At 45.5% G+C, this 19,416-nt stretch overlaps 1 protein-coding gene and 1 non-coding gene across 4 annotated transcripts in view; both read right to left on the bottom strand.

Annotated features, from left to right (window-relative positions):
• The window catches only part of LOC139280121 (1-aminocyclopropane-1-carboxylate synthase-like protein 1), an 88,292-nt gene that overhangs the window by 35,113 nt on the left and 33,763 nt on the right, over positions 1-19,416 (bottom strand). For all 3 annotated transcript variants that reach the window (XM_070899642.1, XM_070899644.1, XM_070899643.1), the window contains 3 exons: positions 12,643-12,713; positions 11,605-11,674; positions 4,500-4,566 (listed from right to left, as the gene is read on the bottom strand). In XM_070899642.1, coding sequence (XP_070755743.1) covers positions 4,500-4,566; positions 11,605-11,674; positions 12,643-12,713 — 208 coding nt within the window. The remainder of the gene's footprint in view (positions 1-4,499; positions 4,567-11,604; positions 11,675-12,642; positions 12,714-19,416) is intronic.
• LOC139280426 (5S ribosomal RNA) lies at positions 8,506-8,624 on the bottom strand. The gene has a single exon (XR_011596680.1). It is a non-coding gene; the product is annotated as a 5S ribosomal RNA (ribosomal RNA).

Below are 19,416 nucleotides of genomic sequence, written 5' to 3'. Positions count from 1 at the left end.
GATTTGCATTTGTGCCAATCTTAATGTTGTTCACTTAAGATGCCCCCCAAAATGTGAAAAAATAGATGAAAAAAAAACTGTTCTTGGGATGAGGGAGCCGTTGGCAAGGCCTCATTTATTGCCCAGCCCCAGTTACCTTGAAAATATGGTGATGGGCCCTCTTCTCAAACCATGGCCGTGGGTAGAGAATTACAGGATAGTTACCTTTCATCATTGCTAGAACAGTGGGATATTTCAAAATCAAGGTGGTGCATAACTTGGAGAGGAACCTGGAGGTGATGGTGTTCCCATGATGCTGGTGTTCTTATCCTCCTCAATTCTCTAAATTGTCAGACTTTTTTTTATTTGTTCCTGGGATATGGGTGTCCCTGGCAAAGCCAGCATTTATTGTCCATTACTAATCGCCCTTGAGAAGGTGGCGGTGAGCTGCCTTCTTGAACTGCTGCAGTTCATGAAGGGAAGGTACTCCCACTGTGCCTACTTTGTCGTACTGGTTTGGTACAACTTGCTAGGCCATTTCCGAGGGCAGTTAAGAGTCAAGCACATTGTTGTGGGTCTGGAGTCACATATAGGTCAGACTGGGTAAGGATGGCAGATTTCCTTCAGTGAACCAGTTGGGTCTTTATGACAATCTGACAGTTTCATGGTCACCATTACAGACACTAGCTTTTTAAATTCCAGATTTATTTAATTAACTGGATTTAAATCCCCCCAGATGTCGTGGTAGGATTTGAACCCATGTTTCCGGATTATTAGTCCAAGCCTCTGGATTCCTAGTCCAGTAACATAACCACTATGCTACTGTAAAAGTAAAATTACAACTTAAAAATTACAGCCATTGTCTTTGGTCTCAGCCACAAATTCCACTCCCTCTCTCTGGCAACTGTCTGAAGCTGAACCAGACTATTCGCAACCTTGGTGCGTATTTGACCCCAAGGTAAGCGTCCAATCACATAACTACGGCATCACTAAGACCGCCTATTTCCATCTCCGACCTTCCCATCATCATAAGGTTAGAAGTGGGAATGTTAGAAGTGTGATGATTGCAGTGTTCAGTTCCATTCGCAACTCTTCAGATAATGAAGCAGTCTGTGCCCACATGCAGCAAGACCTGGACAACATTCGGGCTTGGGCTGATAAGAGCCAGACAATGAGCATTTCCAACAAAAGAGAGTTTAACCACCTCCTCTTGACAGTCCACGGGATTACCATCATTGAATTCCCGACCAACAACATCTTGGGAGGGGGCATCCTGGATCAACCACATAAATACTGTGGCTACAAGAGCAGTTCAGAGGCTGGGTATTCTGCGGCGAGTGTCTCACCTCCTGACTCCCCAAAGCTTTTTCACCATCTACAAGGCAGAAGTCAGGAGTGTGATGGAATACTCTCCACTTTCCTGGATGGGTGCAGCTCCAACAACACTCAAGAAACTCTACACCATCCAGGACAAATCAGCCCACTTGATTGGCACCCCATCTACCACCTTAAACATTCATTCCCTCCACCACTGGCGCACCATGGGTGCAGTGTGTACCATCTACAAGATGCACTGTAGAATCCCGCCAAGGCTTCTTTGGCAGCACCTCCCAAACCTGCGATCTCTACCAACTAGAAGGACAAGAGCAGCAGGTGCATGCAAACACCACCACTTGCAAGTACCCCTCCAATTCGTACATCATCCTGACTTGAAAATATATCGCTGTTCCTTCATCGTCACTGGATCAAAATCCTGGAACTCCCTCTCTAATAGCATTGTAGGAGTACCTTCACCTCACAGACGGCAGTGGTTTAAGGCGGCAACTCACCAGCTCCTTCTCAAGGGCAATTAGGGATGGGCAATAAATGCTGGCCTTGCCAGCGATGTCCACATCCCATGAATGAAAAAAAAATCATCCGACTCCATCCCTGCTTCAGTTCATCATCTGCTGTTGAAACCCTCATCCACACCTCGGTTACCTCTCGACTTGAGTATTCCAACGCATGCTTGGCCGGCCTCCAACCTTCCACCTTTCATAAACATAAGCTGATCCAAAACTCGGCAGCCCATGAGCTAACTCACATCAAGTCCTGTTCACTCATTCATGGGATGTGGACATCGCTGGCAAGGCCAGCATTTATTGCCCATCCCTAATTGCCCTTGAGAAGGAGCTGGTGAGTTGCCTTCTTAAACCACTGCAGTCTGTGAGGTGAAGGTACTCCCACAATGCTATTAGAGAGGGAGTTCCAGGATTTTGATCCAGCGACGATGAAGGAACAGCGATATATTTTCAAGTCAGGATGGTGTACGAATTGTAGGTGCTTGCTGACCTACACTGACTCTCGATTAAGTAATGCCTTGATTTAAAAATTCTCATCCTGGTTTTCAAATCACTCCATGGCCTCGTCCCTCCCTATCTCTAACCTCCTCTAGCCCTATAACCCTCCAACATATCTGCGCTCCTCCAATTCTTGTCTTTTGCGCATTCCTGAATTTAATTGCTCCACCATTAACGGCCGTGCCTTCAGCTGCTGAGGCCCTTAGCTCTGGAATTCCCTGCCTAAACTTCTCCACCTCTCTACCTCTCTTTCCACCTTTAGGACGTGCCTTAAGGTTACTGCACAAGATAAAAGTTCACGGGGTTGGGGGTAATATATTAGCATGGATAGAGGATTGGCTAACTAACAGAAAACAGAGAGTCGGGATAAATTATTCATTCTCTGCTTGGCAACCAGTAACTAGTGGGGTGCCACAGGGATCAGTGCTGGGATCCCAACTATTTACAATCTATATAAACGACTTGGAAGAAGGGACTGAGTGTAATGTAGCCAAGTTTGCTGATGATACAAAGATGGGAGGAAAAGCAACGTGTGAGGAGGGCACAAAAAAATCTGCAAAAGGACATAGACCGGCTAAGTGAGTGGCCAAAAATTTGGCAGATGGAGTGTAATGTTGGAAAGTGAGGTCATGCACTTTGGCAGAAAAAAAATCAAAGAGCAAGTTATTATTTAAATGGAGAAAGATCGCAAAGTGCCGCAGTACAGCGGGACCTGGGGGTACTTGTGCATGAAACACAAAAGGATAGTATGCAGGTACAGCAAGTGATCAGGAAGGCCAATGGTATCTTGGCCTTTATTGCAAAGGGAGTGGAGTATAAAAGCAGGGAAATCTTGCTACAGCTATATAAGGTATTGGTGAGGCCACACCTGGAATACTGCGTGGAGTTTTGGTTTCCATATTTACGAAAGGATATACTTGCTTTAGAGGCAGTTCAGAGAAGGTTCGCTAGGTTGATTCCGGAGATGAGAGGGTTGACTTATGAGGAAAGGTTGAGTAAGTTGGGGCCTCTACTCATTGGAATTCAGAAGAATGAGAGGTGATCTTATCGAAACAGAAAGATTATGAGGGGGCTTGACAAGGTGGATGCAGAGAGGATGTTTTCACTGATGGAGGAGACTAGAACTAGAGGGCATGATCTTAGAATAAGGGGCCGCCCATTTAAAACTGAGATGAGGAGAAATTTCTTCTCTCAGAGGCTTGTAAATCTGTGGAATTCGCTGCCTCAGAGAGCTGTGGAAGCTGGGACATTGAATAAATTTAAGACAGAAATAGACAGTTTCTTAAACGATAAGGGGTTATGGGGAGCGGCAGGGAAGTGGAACTGAGTCTATGATCAGATCAGACATGATCTTATTAAATGGCGGAGCAGGCTCGAGGGGCCATATGGCCTACTCCTGTTCCTATTTCTTATGCTCTTATGTTCTTAAACCCTATCTCTTTGACCAATCTGCCCTAATATCCTCTTATGTGGCTTGGTGTCAAATTTAGTTTGATAACGCTCCTGTCAAACAGACTATTATGTCCCCAATGATTTCTTGTTGGAGATGGTCATTGCCTGGGGCTTATGTGGCACGAATGTTACTGGTCAGCCCAAACCTGGAAGTTGTTCAGGTCCTGTTGTAGGCTGGCATGCTCTATTTTTGGAAGTGTTGTTAATACAGTTGAACACTACAAAACTGTCAGCACACGGCCCTATCCCTGACATGACAAAGGACAGGTCACTGATGAAGCAGCTGAGTCACAGGCGCTACCCCGAGGAACTTGAGCAGCACTGTCCTGGGCTGCAATGATTGGCCTCTGACAACCATGACCATCTTCCTCTGGAGGGCTTTCCCACTGACCCCAGTTTTGCTCGGGCTCTTTGTTGCTATACTCAGTCGAATGTAGCCTTGATGTCAAGGACAGTTACCCTCACCTCTCTTCTAGATTTCAGCACTTGTGTCCATTTCTGGATCAAGGCTGCGATGAAGCCAGGAATCACGATTTGCAGTATTTTACTTGCACAAGTTCGTTTTAAACACAGACAGCAACTGAAAAGTTGTGATTTTACTTTTACAGTGCTGATGTATCAAATGTCAAGAAACAACACCACCCAGGGCACAACTCCTGACAACCAGAAGGGAAATCCAAATGTTTTGCCACTCAAATAAACAACCACGTGGTTTCAGTCTTCACTTACCTCCGGGATCACAGAGCACAGCAGACAGTGCGGAAAACAGAGATCCACAACCATTAATCACCACTATCTAGAATAATGAAAGAGGTGTAAATACATCATTCTTGGTTAATAAGCATTCCATGAACAAGTATCAACTTTTTGGGATGAGGAAAGGGGTCTTCGAATAAAAAAAAGTTTATAATCAGTTGTACAAAATTCCCATCATTACACAGTAAGTAATCAAGTTTTAATTCACAAAAGTTTGTCGCATGTCAGACACGAGACTCCCAAAGCAAGCGCTCTCCTTGGGGTCACAGTCTAAGGATAAGGGGTAAGCCATTTAGGACTGAGATGAGGAGAAACGTCTTCACTCAGAGAGTTGTTAACCTGTGGAATTCTCTACCGCAGAGAGTTGTTGATGCCAGTTTGTTAGATATATTCAAGAGGGAGTTAGATATGGCCGTTATGGCTAAAGGATTCAAGGAGTATGGAGAGAAAGCAGGAAAGAGGTACTGAGGTGAATGATCAGCCATGATCTTATTGAATGGTGGTGCAGGCTCGAAGGGCTGAATGGCCTACTCCTGCAGCTATTTTCTATATTTCTATGTTACTCGGAACTCCTTCACGGCAAACGAGCCAAAGGTGGGCAGAGGAAACATTACAAGGGAACCCTCAAAACCTCCCTGATAAAGTGCAACATTCCCCACTGACACCTGGGAGACCCTGGCCAAAGACCGCCCTAAGTGGAGGAAGCGCATCCGGGAGGGCACTGAGCACCTCGAGTCTTGTCACCGAGAGCTTGCAGAAATCAAGTGTAGGCAGCTGAAAGAGCGTGAGGCAAACCTGTCTCACTCACCCTTTCCCTCAATGATTATCTGCCCCACCTGTGACAGAGACTGTGGTTCTCATACAGCCACCTAAGAACTCATGTTAAGAGTGGAAGCAAGTCTTCCTCGATTCCGAGGGACTGCCTATGAGAAGGTATCCACTCCTACTATTTATATATGCAGCTGGCTATTACTGATGATTCATATTGATGTTACTAAGAGACACCAATGGAAACCTATCCATTGAGTTAATGAATCTTCAACCAGCAATCAGCCAAACTCAGCTGAGAACTCCTCGACAACTATTTTAGTTGTATCAGTAATCAAGTGTCCCCCTGATTAAAGCTACAATCTGGATGTTGAATAGTTTCTGACTTGATAAGTATTACGTGCTTATCACCCTTTGCATGGGATGACCTACTGAGCCAATGTACAGCTTAAAGGCAACATTCTGCTGATGCTCTTCCAACGCCAGCTTCATACATAAAGCTCACGCACAAAGATCATGCACAATGTTCAGAAATGCAGCTCACTTTTCAATTCTTTAAAAATAAAATAAAGCTCTCTACAAAAACCACAGAAGATATTAACTTATCCAACAGAAAATGCTGGAAATACTCAGTAGGGTTCTGATGAAAAGTCATCGACCTGAAACATTGGGGGGAATTTTAACCTGGGAGCGTGGGGATAGTTAAATTGTTAAAAATCGGAATCCCGACCTGAACCCATCGACTTCCGGTTCTAACGGAGGCGGGACAGGGCGGACAGCCAATCACTGCCAGGAGGCGGGTTGTCAATTTAAATATTTTAATGAGGCTGGAAGCCTCTTCTTCAACCTCCATTTTGTTTTTAACTGTAGTTGGTTGTAAAACCCAGCAGTTACAGCAAGGCGAGGACTGCTGCATCCAGGAGGTAAGTGCCTTTAGGGTCTCTGCTTAACCCACCCCTCGCGATCGCCTTCCTGGAACCCTCCTCCCCACCGATGGTGAGGCCGGCCACTATCTTCCCTTCACCACCACCCAGTGGCTGGCCTGGTCTTCATTTCACCACATCGCCCTCCCTTCACCCCGATCCTCTAGTGGCCGCTCATGGTCATCCCTTCCCCCTTCACCTTCACCCCCACGATCCTCTCTCACCTCGCCCCACCCCAATCTTCTGCGCAACTGCCCCTCCCCCAGCCCTCCGATCATCTTAACGGTCCGGTCCCCAAGTGAACCCTCCTTCCTCTGTGCGGCCTAGTGCCGCAGGCCTAACCGCCCGGAGCCAACCAGCCTCTCAATCTGGCTGGCCGTGGGTGGGAAACAGAGGCCTCGCGTGCAAATCAGGTCCTGCTATTTAAAGTCAGCAGGGCCTGTGGGAAACCTGGTTTCCAGACCGCCTCGGAACCCCCAACCCGCCTTCCCCATTAAAATCCAGTCGATTAACTCTGCTTCTCGCTCCACAGATGCTGCCCGACCTGCTGAGTATTTGCAGCATTTTCTGTTTTTATTTCAGATTTCCAGCATTCACAGTATTTTGCTTTTGTATTGAGTTATCTAAATTAATCTGGGTTGTATGGTTATCGAATTCTCTCTTCTACAACAATGTTAATTTATTGAAGATTTTTAATTTCAATTTATGCTTTTCCAGCTTATTAACTTTTAATGGATTGTTTCAGTTTTACCATTCTGTTTTAATGTTTAAGATATACTCCACCCCACCCCACCCCACCACCCCAATTGTATATGCTGAAGGCACATGTTCATCGTATAACTGATGAGGCTACTTAGACTAGGAGAAACTGCTTTGTTACGACAGCCACTGTGACCGTGACCATGGTGCTTCATACCTTCTTGTCCTCTTGCAGCACTTCATGGACAGGTGCAAGGAAAACAGACACCTTCTCAAAACCCATTTATTTGACCATAGTTTCGGGCACAACTCCTAACATCTCCCTTCCTGGATCGGAGAACATTTTCCTTACAATTATCTGTGAAGTACCTTGGGATGTTCTTCACATTAAAGGTGTGGTATCAATGCAAATTGCCATTAGTGCTGACAAGTGTTGCCTGTAGGCCAGGTATGGGAACACACAATGATATATTAAGGCCTCTGTACATACCATGTTTGGGTTAGAGAGAGCCAAGCAGATATTGCTGAAGTTCTGTACCTCCACTGTTGCATGGCATATAATGGGTGTCTATTCGGTGATTGGGGGATGGATGATCGCAATTTCTACATGCATTTTATGTTAAGTTATGGAGCTCACTATGCAACTTGTAAGCAGTTGATGATAGCTGTCTACCGAGCAAGAATTCAAACCTGTGAGTTGTCTAGTAACTCGAGTTGCCTAGTGACTATCCTACTTGCAAGGGAGGTACACTTTGGGTTGAGGCAAAAAGGTAACATTGCCTGGTGATGAAAGTTCAAAACCATCGTCCTCTGTGGTAAACTCAGTAATTTCATACCCCAACCAGGCAGGTCTGAGATACTCCAGGGCACTCTTGATGAGTAACTAATCAGCCTGGCTCACAAGTTGAACCAGCACGGGTAGGCCCATCACAAGGGGGCCAAGCATGGTGGATAGAAGTGTACTGATGGATGTGGTGTATTTAGATTTCCAAAAGGCATTCGATAAGGTGCCACACAAAAGGTTACTGCAGAAGATAAAGGTATGCGGAGTCAGAGGAAATGTATTAGCATGGATCGAGAATTGGCTAGCTAACAGAAAGCAGAGAGTCGGGATAAATGTGTCCTTTTCGGGTTGGAAATCAGTGGTTAGTGGTGTGCCACAGGGATCGGTGCTGGGACCACAACTGTTTACAATATACATAGATGACCTGGAAGAGGGGACAGAGTGTAGTGTAACAAAATTTGCAGATGGCACAAAGATTAGTGGGAAAGTGGGTTGTGTAGAGGACACAGAGAGGCTGCAAAGAGATTTAGATAGGTTAAGCGAATGGGCTAAGGTTTGGCAGATGGAATACAATGTCGGAAAATGTGAGGTCATCCACCTTGGGAAAAAAAACAGCAAAAGGGAATATTATTTGAATGGGGAGAAATTACAACATGCTGTGATGCAGAGGGACCTGGGGGTCCTTGTGCATGAAACTCTTTTAGAGTCTACCTGCAAAACATAAAACATTTATCCATGCCACCCGACCTGGATGACACACCAGACATTTACAAGGCCCTTTTTTTTTTCTCTTTTTTTTGGGCAAAGCCTACTGCACCTGGTATTCCCAGGCAGTCTTCCATCCAAGTACTAACCAGGCCTGACTCTGCTTAGCTTCCGAGATCAGACGAGATCAGGCGCTTTCAGACTAGTATGGCCGTAGACTAACGCTTCACGAATTTGCGTGTCATCCTTGCGCAGGAGCCATGCTAATCTTCTCTGTATCGTTCCAGTTTTAGTATAGAATCCCAAAAAGTTAGTTTGCAGGTGCAGCAGGTAATCAGGAAGGCGAATGGAATGTTGGCCTTCATTGCGAGAGGGATGGAGTACAAAAGCAGGGAGGTCCTGCTGCAACTGTATAGGGTGTTGGTGAGGCCGCACCTGGAGTACTGTGTGCAGTTTTGGTCACCTTTCTTAAGGAAGGATATACTAGCTTTGGAGGGGGTACAAAGACGATTCACTAGGCTGATTCCGGAGATGAGGGAGTTACCTTAAGATGATAGATTGAGTAGACTGGGTCTTTACTCGTTGGAGTTCAGAAGGATGAGGGGTGATCTTACAGAAACATTTAAAATAAAATGAAAGGGATAGACAAGATAGAGGCGGAGAGGTTGTTTCCACTGGTCGGGGAGACTAGAACTAGGGGGCACAGCCTTAAAATACGGGGGAGCCAATTTAGAAGGAATTTTTTCTCCCAGAGGGTTGTGAATCTGTGGAATTCTCTGCCCAAGGAAGCAGTTGAGGCTAGCTCATTGAATGTATTCAAATCACAGATAGATTTTTAACTAATAAGGAAATTAAGGGTTATGGGGAGCGGGCGGGTAAGTGGAGCTGAGTCCACAGCCAGATCAGCCATGATCTTGTTGAATGGCGGAGCAGGCTCGAGGGGCTAGATGGCCTACTCCTGTTCCTAATTCTTATGTAAGCTCCTGCCCACTTGGTTACAGATAACCTTCCAAACCAATGTCCTAACATGTGGGATGGTCCTAGTGAATAAGCAGCAGGAAGTTACCAGTGTTATCAGAATGTCTATTACTGTTGAGAGAAAATCCAACAACAATAACTTGCATTTGTATAGCACCTTTAGCATTATAATACATCATAAGGGCCGAATTTTCGGTTTTCGGCGAAAATGGTAGCGATACATGAAAATTAGTATTTACGTTGCGCTACCATTTTTAGGCTGAACTTTAGTCCGGGTCAGGAGGGCTGCGAAAGGCGCCTTGGGAGGGGGAAAAAACAAAAAAAAATTGCAAAAAATAGTCACAAAATCCTTGTCTATTAAATCGCTGAAAAACAATTAAAAAATAAAAACTTTAACCTACATTTTTGCAGGTTTTCATACTTACCGCTGCTACAGAGCTGCACTGACAGGTTTGACCTGTCGCTATTCTGGGCGCGGTGTAAGGGTCAGGAGCGTGCCAAAGTACGACGCAAACGCAATCCGCATCGTTGCACGTTGGCGCACCTCTCCCCGGCGGTACTCGGAAGCGCCACCGCAAACAGGTACCCGAGGATCCCGCCGAACGGGTTTTCGCCGCGGAGGGTCAAATCGCGGCAAAAACCAAGTCTCAAACCTGGCGAAAATCCGGCCCTAAATTAAGGCTTTTCACAGGAGAAAAATGGATCGAGCGATAAAGGAGTTACTCCAAAAGCACAGTCAAAAAGGAAGGCTTTGAGGAGGTTTTAAAGGCAGGGGGAGAAGTGGCAACCACTTTACTTCCAGAGGGTGGAGCCAAAATAACTGAATGCTCTGCCACCAAGTGACAATGCTGGATAGAGGGGGTATGCTTAGGAGACCAGATTCAAAGGGACAATCGATAGGCTGGGATGTAGGGATAAAGGATGCTGCAGAGATAAGTTGGGATGAAGTTGTAAAAAAGACAAAGATTTTGAATTCACATGGATAGGGATGATGGCTGCAAGATAATGTATGGATAGCAGAATTTTGTACAAGTTGAAGTTTGAATGGGGAGGAGTTCGAGAGCTGGCAGGAGGGTGTTTGATAAAGTGCCACATAATAGGCTTGCCAGCAAGGTGGAAGCCCATGGAATAAAAGGGAGAGTGGCAGCACGGATACGAAATTGGCTAAGTGACAGGAACCAGAAATGGTCTCCTTCTGTGCCGTAACCATGCTATGATTCTAAATCGAGTTATAACGTCATAAAAAGCCGGATATGGAGCGAAGGGGGCGAGATGGGGCAAAGGCAGGTAATGTTGAGGAGGTGGAAGTGCACAATCTTGGTGATGGACAGGATATGGAATTTGAAGTTCAGCTCAGGATCGAAGAGGACACCGAGGTTGCACACTATCTGCTTCAGCCTGAGTGAGTAACTGGGACAAGGGCAGACATTTTTGGTGGAAAGCGAGTACTTCAGTTTTCCAAATGTTCAACTGGAGAAGATTCTGGTTCTTCTATAACTTTATACAACACAACAACCACTCTTCCCCAGGTAATATTAGAAAGATACAAAATATAGCCAAGTAGTTAAATTGGAGACTCCCTCTATTAGTAAAAAAATGCCCACATAAAAATACTGTTCACCATCGTGCTGACAAGATTGTACTGAGTAAAGCAAACCCAGAAACTACTCACCCTAAACGATTGTGAAATGGACAAGAATTGCCACTATTAACACAATACTAGTTGCACATAGTCATAGAATATTGATTACCATGCTAGAGTACGTTCGACATGAAACAAGCCTGATAGGTTCAGGTAATGTGGCTGTTTCTAAGAATAGCACCACCTTCAAGGATAAATTAATCAAGAGGCTGGTGAAAGTATTGGGATAGAAAATTGCACCCTTTGTTGTGGTTTTCAGATCTTTTACTTAAGAAATGCATTTTATGGAGAAAATATTTGCCCACTGAGGTATTTGTCTTTCACACTTTGAAAATGCATTCTTAAAAGAAGGACTCCTTCACAGAGTATGTGTAGTAAACTCTCCTTATTACCAAATCTATTTAGTTGTTCCCCAATAACAGCTAAAGGACAAACACTGTACCCTTTGTGGAGGTATACCATCAACATGCACAAAGGAAGTTCAAGCCCTCTGACCTCACCCCCACCCTTTCTGGCCCCATTTACTGAGACTTGAACAGTTTAATATTCACAGCTATGTCTGGTCACTACATTACTCACGTTGTCAGGTTGGAGGGGCACAGGTGCCTTACAGTAGTATGTCAAAAACCTTCCCACTTCCACTCGGAGGCTAAAATAATACAAACAGAAAATTGATTTCTTGTACATTTCTCTCAATGTGAAAATTCACAGATACAAAGTACATCACAATAATAAAAATACAAAGACATTTTAAGGGGGGTAAAATCAGAAAGCATCAGTGTTACAAAATGCTAATAACAGGTTTCTAATTTTTTTTTAAAATTCAGGGGATATGGGTGTCACTGGCAAGGCCAGCATTTATTTCCCATTACTAGTTGCCCTTGAGAAGGAAGTGGTGAGCCATTGCAGTCCTTGTGGTAAAGGCTGTTAGGTTGGGAGTTCCAGGATTTTGACCCAGCGATGATGAAGGGTTGCAGGTGTTCCCATGCGCCTGCTGCCCTTGTCCTCCTAGATGGTAGAGGCCATGGGTTTGGGAGGGGCTGTCGAAGAAGCCTTGGCGAGTTGCTGCATCTTGTAGATGGGTGGAGAGCGATACGAGCAAGTAGCCAGAGATGGCCTTATCTGCAATTGACAGGATGGAAGCAGCGAGGCCACTAGAGATGGCCATGTCAAGGGGTTGGCCGTGAATATGGGTTGGGGAGTTTACATGGAGGGAGAGATTAAGGGAGAATAGGAGGCTAGTGAACTCAGAGGAGAGAGAGCATGATGAACAGCAATGTGATGCTTTATTTTTTTGGTGGTATTGGTTGAGGCCTAAACGTTGACCACGACAGTAGGAGAAATCCCCTGTCTCCTTCGAATAGTAACACAATCTTTTATGTCCAGCGGCAAGACCTCTGTTTAATGTCTTATCTGTAACATGGCATCTCCAACAATGCACATTCCCTCAGTACTGCAGTGAAGTGTCAGCCTAGATTATGTGCTCACTTCCTGCATTGGGGTTTGAATCCATAGCCTTTTGACTCAGACACCAGTGTGCTACAACTGAGCCAAGGCTGACACTTCTAAATTTAATCTAAAGTTAGCAATAGCACAGTAATATCACTCAGTACTTACAACTCATGTCCCTTCCAGTCTGGATACTCCAAGAGCGAAGGCTCTATTTGATACATGTCAGTCTGCATCAACTGCAAACAAGAAAGACCAATTAGCATTTCAGTTAAGCACATTTAAAAAGGAACAATCTTTCAGTAACTATAAATCTACAAGACTACACTGAAAGTGGTTTGAACCTTGTTATATGTTTATTTGTGTACTTAGAAAGTTTCATCTCTAAAGCATGAAGGATTCTACAAAAAAAATCAGAAAATCAACCACAAACAAATCTTGTAAAGAGAACGAACATGGGAGATTTTTGTAATATTCAATGAGTTTATCAAGTAACAGTTGCATTAATGTTGTGCCTTTAATATAAAGAACATCACAAGTTGCTTCAGAGATAAGCACAAGGAAAATGGCCATCGAGCCAGGAAGATTACATTTAGGAGGAGCTATCGAAGGCTTGGTCAGAGAGGTGGGTTTGAGAAGGTTTCTAAAAGGGGGAGAGGGACATGGAAAGACAGAGATTTTGGGAGAAAATTTCAAAAAATAGAATCCAGATGACTGAAGGCTCTGCTGCCAGCCATGGGTTGCTAACTTCAGATCAAATCTGTCAGCCTTGGCTCAGTAGAAATGGTATGTGCTTCCTGTTCTATTAGCTTAACTCACAGATCTTATCACACCACACAGAATTAGGATACAGCAGTGCAAAACAAAGTTAAGTCAAAAACATTTCATACGCATTTTGTTTTACTCTTAAGAAAATGGTTTGAAAAAGTACTCAAATTGCGGTACTACACAGCACAGAAAACAGTTTTAAAGTACATGACAAAGACTTGTTCTGAAGTCGTTATAGGTTTTTGTCATGTATTCTACATGGTTACTGCTTGTACTATCACAAGGTGTGCCACCAGAGGGCACCGCAGTGGGAGACTTGCAGGTTACCTGCACAGGTGTGCCTGGCCTAGTATAAAAGGCAGGCCACCATATGTGATACTCACTCTGGAGTTATCACTAAAGGACTAAGGTCACTACAGTTCAAGTGCAACACATTGCCTCATGGAGTCATTTTCAGAGCATCTAAAGACATAACAATTGGCGATGAGATTACAGACTTTCACGCGAAAATGGCTACCCTTGGTACGTTGCAGCAGTTCGCTGATGGTGATGATTAGGACGCCTTTGTGGAGAGGCTCAACCATTTCTTCACAGCAAACGACCTAGCAGGCGACAATCCGGCCACACTGGCTGATAAGCTGAGAGCTATCCTGCTAACCAGTTGTGGGCCCACTGTCTATGGCCTCGTCAGGGACTTGCTGGCACCAGCAAAGACAATGACCAAGAACTACGAGGAGCTTGTAACGCTGATCCAAGAACAACTCAAGCCCAAAGAGAGCATCCTTACAGCCAGACACCGGTTTTACACCCACCGATGGCCCGAAGGCCAGGAAATCGCGAAATATGCTGCAGATCTCAGGAAGTTGGCGGCACCGTGTGATTTCGGCGACCACCTCACCGAAGCACTGTGGAATATCTTTGTCATTGGAATTGGCCATGAGGGCCTTTTTCATAAGCTACTGTCTGCAGTCACACTGCAGAAGGCCATCTCCGTGAGCCAGGCATTCATGACCTCAACCTGCGACTCATCCTCAGGACTCAAACCCGGCAAGTACTGTGCACAGAGTGGCGCCTTTTAGAGGCTGGACTGTAGAACGTGAACCTTCTCAGGGAAGAGAGAACAGGCCCCCAAGTCCCTTAACTCAGAGACCGCTGAGGGGGGCTAGCTCCATGCTGGCGTTGCGGAGGGAATCACAGGGCTCACCAGTGCCGCTTTAAAGACTATTTGTGTAAAGGCTGCAGCACAAAGGACCACCTCCAGCGAATGTGTAAAAGAAATATGACTCACTGTGTCGATGAAGAGTCTGCAGATGGCCATGAATCCAGCGCGGATTACAAAGCGACAGTCAGAGAGGCAGCTCAGCCCCACGATGAGGTGTATGGCATGTTTACCTGCAGCACCGAGTGTTCCCCGTTGAGGATGGAAGTCGAGATAAAGGGCGTTCCAGTCTTCAGGGAAGTGGACACAGGGGCGAGCCAGTCAGTAATGAATCAAGAAGCCTTTGCGAGGCTGTGGGACAATCAAACTGAACGACCCAAGTTGGTCCTGGTTCAAGCAAAGCTGCGCACCTACACCAATGAACTTATCCCAGTCGTTGGTAGTGCGGATGTAAAGGTACTCCATGATGCGCGGTGCACAAGTTACCTCTGTGGATTGTTGCAGATGATGGACCAACACTACTCAGAAGAAGGTGGATGGAGAAGATCCATTGGAGTTGGGAAGATTTCACCCCTCCAGTGATTGACGTCCTCCGCTATCAGAAGCAAAGCAAGCCCCCACCTGAGGGTGGACCCGGTACCAGAGAGCAGACCAGCACAGCACCCGAGGCACAGATCGCTCAGCACGACTGCGTGGAGATGATCCAGCTGAGACGACCCGAATGCACCTTTCAGGCTCCAGTGGCAAGGCTCCGGAGGAAGAAAATCAGATCCAAAGGCGACTTTCCAGCTTCGGTGGCAGAACCCGGGGAGAAGAGGATCACTGCTGTCGATATCGTGGATGGAGGAAAGATGGCGCCCAAACTACAAGGTGATGTGCTGAAGAAAAAGATGGCGGTGGCCAGACCACAAGGTGCAGCGCTGATGGGGCAACACATGGCACCAAACGGAGAAGAGGATTGGGGTAAAGATAGCAAGGCTCTCTTAAAGGAGGCATGCAACCCACCACACTTAAAGGCACAGTTCACACACTCAAGCAATATAATAGCAACTGTGAGTTAGAGATAAAATGTGTAACTGATGATCAGAGTTGTGTACATGCAATAAGCAAAGAAAAGGCGCGCGAGCGCGATCGGAGCTACAGGTTATTTACAATGAGCAATGAAACGTTGTGCGATATAGGATTTCAACTACATTCAGTCAATGCAGCGGGCAGACACACATTGGGAGTGGGAGCACACAGTTCCAGCGAGCTACCCAATGTAGTAGCCTGCGTCCCTGGGACCAGCGTTATGCATTATGGAGTGTGGCCACAAGCAGAGCAATCGATCTCAAGAGGGCAACGGCACCAGTATCGATACCCTGCCCCTGATCAGTTCCACCTCTCAGGCACCCGATGGTACAAACCGCCACGAGCCTGAAAGAGCAAATTGTGCTAAGGCGCAGCCCCCAGATCCTATCGTCACCAAGGCCATATCCGGGAACGAAGGGTCACCCGCAACAGTTCACCCAAATGGGACCAGCCAGGATCCCAAACCAAATAACACCCAGGCAAGTGAGTCAGCAGTTCCCTGCGCACTGCAAGACGACTGCTCCTCAGGGAGCAGCAGCGACCCGGGGAGCAGGGAAAAGACAGGGAGGTCACAGGCATCTGTGAACCTCCCCGACGCTAGGAGCAACGGCAAAAGCCCCAAGAGCAGGCAACTTGAGCCAACCGGGTTCCCACTGCCAGCACTGGGCACCGCGCCGCCACCAGACTACCTGGACACCATCCAGCAGTTCTGGAACTAGCTTGTCCTCACGCACCGGTGCTGTCACCTGTACCGATTCCAAGTACGTATCAAGAATGTATCTCACCAGTCGAATGTACTTGCCTTACAACTGTACCACAGATGTAATGATGTAAATGCAATTTTTTTTTTCTGGACTTGAATGTACATGAATGTAATGAGCCACCGGCATAATCTATATGTGGGGGGGAGATAATGGAGTGGTCATGGACACACAAACAGAAACCACCAGCACCCGATTGCACGAAACACTACCCACTCACCCAGGATAGAAACGACCTGCCAAGCATCAACCAGATAGAGCTACGACAGAGCACAGTCAACGCAGAGGCGATTTGCACTAAAGGCTTGGGGGGGAGTGATGTCATGTATCCTACATGGTTACTGTTTGTACTATTACAAGGTGTGCCACCAGAGGGCACTGCAGTGGGAGACTTGCAGGTTACCTGCACAGGTGTGCCTGACCTAGTATAAAAGGTAGACCAGCAGGTGTGATCCTCACTCTGGAGTTATCAATAAAGGACTAAGGTCACTACAGTTCAGGTACAACACATTGCCTCGTGGAGTCATTATCACAGCATCTAAAGACATAACAATTTTATTAATCAATTCAATTATATTGTAATAACAACTTGCATTTATATAGCGCCTTTAACATAGTAAAACATCCCAACGTGCTTTGCAGGAGCATTATCAACCAAATTTGACATCGAGTCACATGAGATGATGTTAGGACAGATGACCAAAAGCTTGGTCAAACAGGTAGGTTTTAAAGAGTACCTTAAAAGGAGAGAGAGGTAGAGCGGTTGAGGGAGGGAATTCCAGAGCTTAGGGCTCGGGCAGCTGAAGGCATGGCCGCCAATGGCGGAGCAATTAAAATCAGGGACGCACAAGAGGCCAAAATTGGAGGAGCGCAGAGATCTCGGAGGGTTGTAGGGCCGGAGGAGGTTACAGAGACAGGGAGATGAGGCCATGGAGGGGATTACCACACACTGTCCACATTAAAAGATAGATCTTAACATGTCAAGTTCTAGTCAGTCAATAATATATTAAAAATCTTCTGTTTGCACACATTTCCAGTCTACAAAACCTTACTTTCTGTAGTCAAATTTTCCCATTATAAATTCCTACATCCACATTTATCATGCAAACTAGTCACAATGAATTTACCCATCAGTGATGACGCAATAGGTCCACAATTTTGCGTATCCCAGCTCTTGGAGGCTTGTACTAAAGGAACAGCAATAATCATGGACGATTTTAACCTTCATATTGATTGGACAAAGCAAATTGGCCAGGGTAGCCTTGAGGAAGAGTTCATAGAGTACATCCGGGATAGTTTCCTTGAACAGCACGTTGCGGAACCAACCAGGGAGCAGGCTGTTTTAGATCTGGTACTGGGCAATGAAACAGGATTAATAAATGATCTCATAGTAAAGGATCCTCTAGGAATAAGTGACCATAACATGGTTGAATTTCAAATTCAGTTAGAGGGTCAGAAAGTTGGTTCTCAAACCATTGTCCCAAGCTTAAATAAAGGAGACTACAAATGTATGAAGGCAGAGTTGGCTAAAGTGGACTGGGAAAATAGATTAAAGTGTGGGACAGTTGATGAGCAGTGGCAGACATTTAAGGAGATATTTCATAACTCGCAAAAAAAATATTCCAATGAGAAGGAAAGACTGTAAGAGAAGGGATAACCATCCGTGGCTGACTAAGGAAATAAGGGATGGCATCAAATTGAAAACAAGGGCATACAATATGGCCAAGACTAGTGGGAGGCCAGAGGATTGGGAAACTTTTAAAAGCCAGCAAATAATGACTAAAAAAATGATAAAGAGTGGGAAGATAGATAGTGAAAGTAAACTAGCATGAAATATAAAAACAGATAGTAAGAGTTTCTACAGGTACATAAAAAGGAAAAGAGTGGCTGAAGTAAATGTTGATCCCCTAGAGGATCAGACTGGGGAATTAATTATGGAGAACAAGGAAATGGCAGAGACGTTGAACAAATATTTTGAATCGGTCTACATCCCATAGGCAGTGCCTTGAAATCGAGGAAGACTTGCTCTAAAAGTGAGTTCTTAGGTGACTGAACAGTCCAATATGTGAATTACAGTCCCTGTCACAGGTGGGACAGACAATCGTTGAAGGAAAGGGTGGGTGGGACAGGTTTGCCGCATGCTCCTTTTGCTGTCTGTGCTTGATTTCTACATGCACTCTGCGACGAGACTAGAGGTGCTCAGCGCCCTCCCGGATGCTCTTCCTCCACTTAGGGCGGTCTTTGGCCAGGGACTCCCAGGTGTCAGTGGGGATGTTGCATTTTATCAAGGAGGCTTTGAGGGTCCTTAGTCCATATTCCCTCGTGGTTGACAATAGTGGATAATCAAGGGACTACAGGGAGGGAGGAACTTAATACAATCACTATCACTAATGAAGTAGTACTCAGTAAAATAATGGGACTAAAGGTGGACAAATCCCCTGGACCTGATGACTTGCATCCTAAGGTCTTAAAAGAAGTGGCCACAGAGATAGTGGATGCCATGGTTGTAAGGTTCCAACATTCCCTGGAATCTGGGGAGGCCCCAGCGGATTGGAAAACCGCAAATGTAACGCCCCTATTTAAAAAAGTAGGCAGATAAAAAACAGGAAACTATAGACCAGTTAGCCTAACATCTGTCGTTGGGAAAATGCTGGAGTCCATTATTGTGGAAGCAGTAGAGGGACATTTGGAATAGCATAATTCAATCAAGCAGAGTCAGCATGGTTTTATGAAAGGGAAATCATGTTTGACAAATTTGCTGGAGTTCTTTGAGAAAGTAATGAACAGGGTGGATAAGGCGGAACCAGTGGATGTGGTGTATTTGGATTTCCAGAAGGCATTCGATAAGGTGCCACATAAAAGGTTACTGCACAAGATAAAAGTTCACAGGATTGGGGGTAATATATTAGCATGGATAGAGGATTGGCTAACTAACAGAAAACAGAGAGTCGAGATAAATGGGTCATTTTCTGGTAGGCAAACAGTGACTCGTGGGGTGCCGCAGGGATCGGTGCTGGGTCCTCAACTATTTACAATCTATATTAATGACTTGGATGAAAGGACCAAGTGTAATGTAGTCAAATTTGCTGATGATACAAAGATGGGTGAGAAAGCAAATTGTGAGGAGGACACAAAAAATCTGCAAAGGGATATAGACAGGCTAAGTGAGTGGGCAAAAATTTG

The sequence above is a fragment of the Pristiophorus japonicus genome, chromosome 14 (genome assembly GCF_044704955.1).
Source record: "Pristiophorus japonicus isolate sPriJap1 chromosome 14, sPriJap1.hap1, whole genome shotgun sequence".
NCBI lineage: Eukaryota > Metazoa > Chordata > Chondrichthyes > Pristiophoridae > Pristiophorus > Pristiophorus japonicus.
Note: the sequence above shows the minus strand (reverse complement) of the source record. Positions and strands in the feature narration are given on the sequence as shown.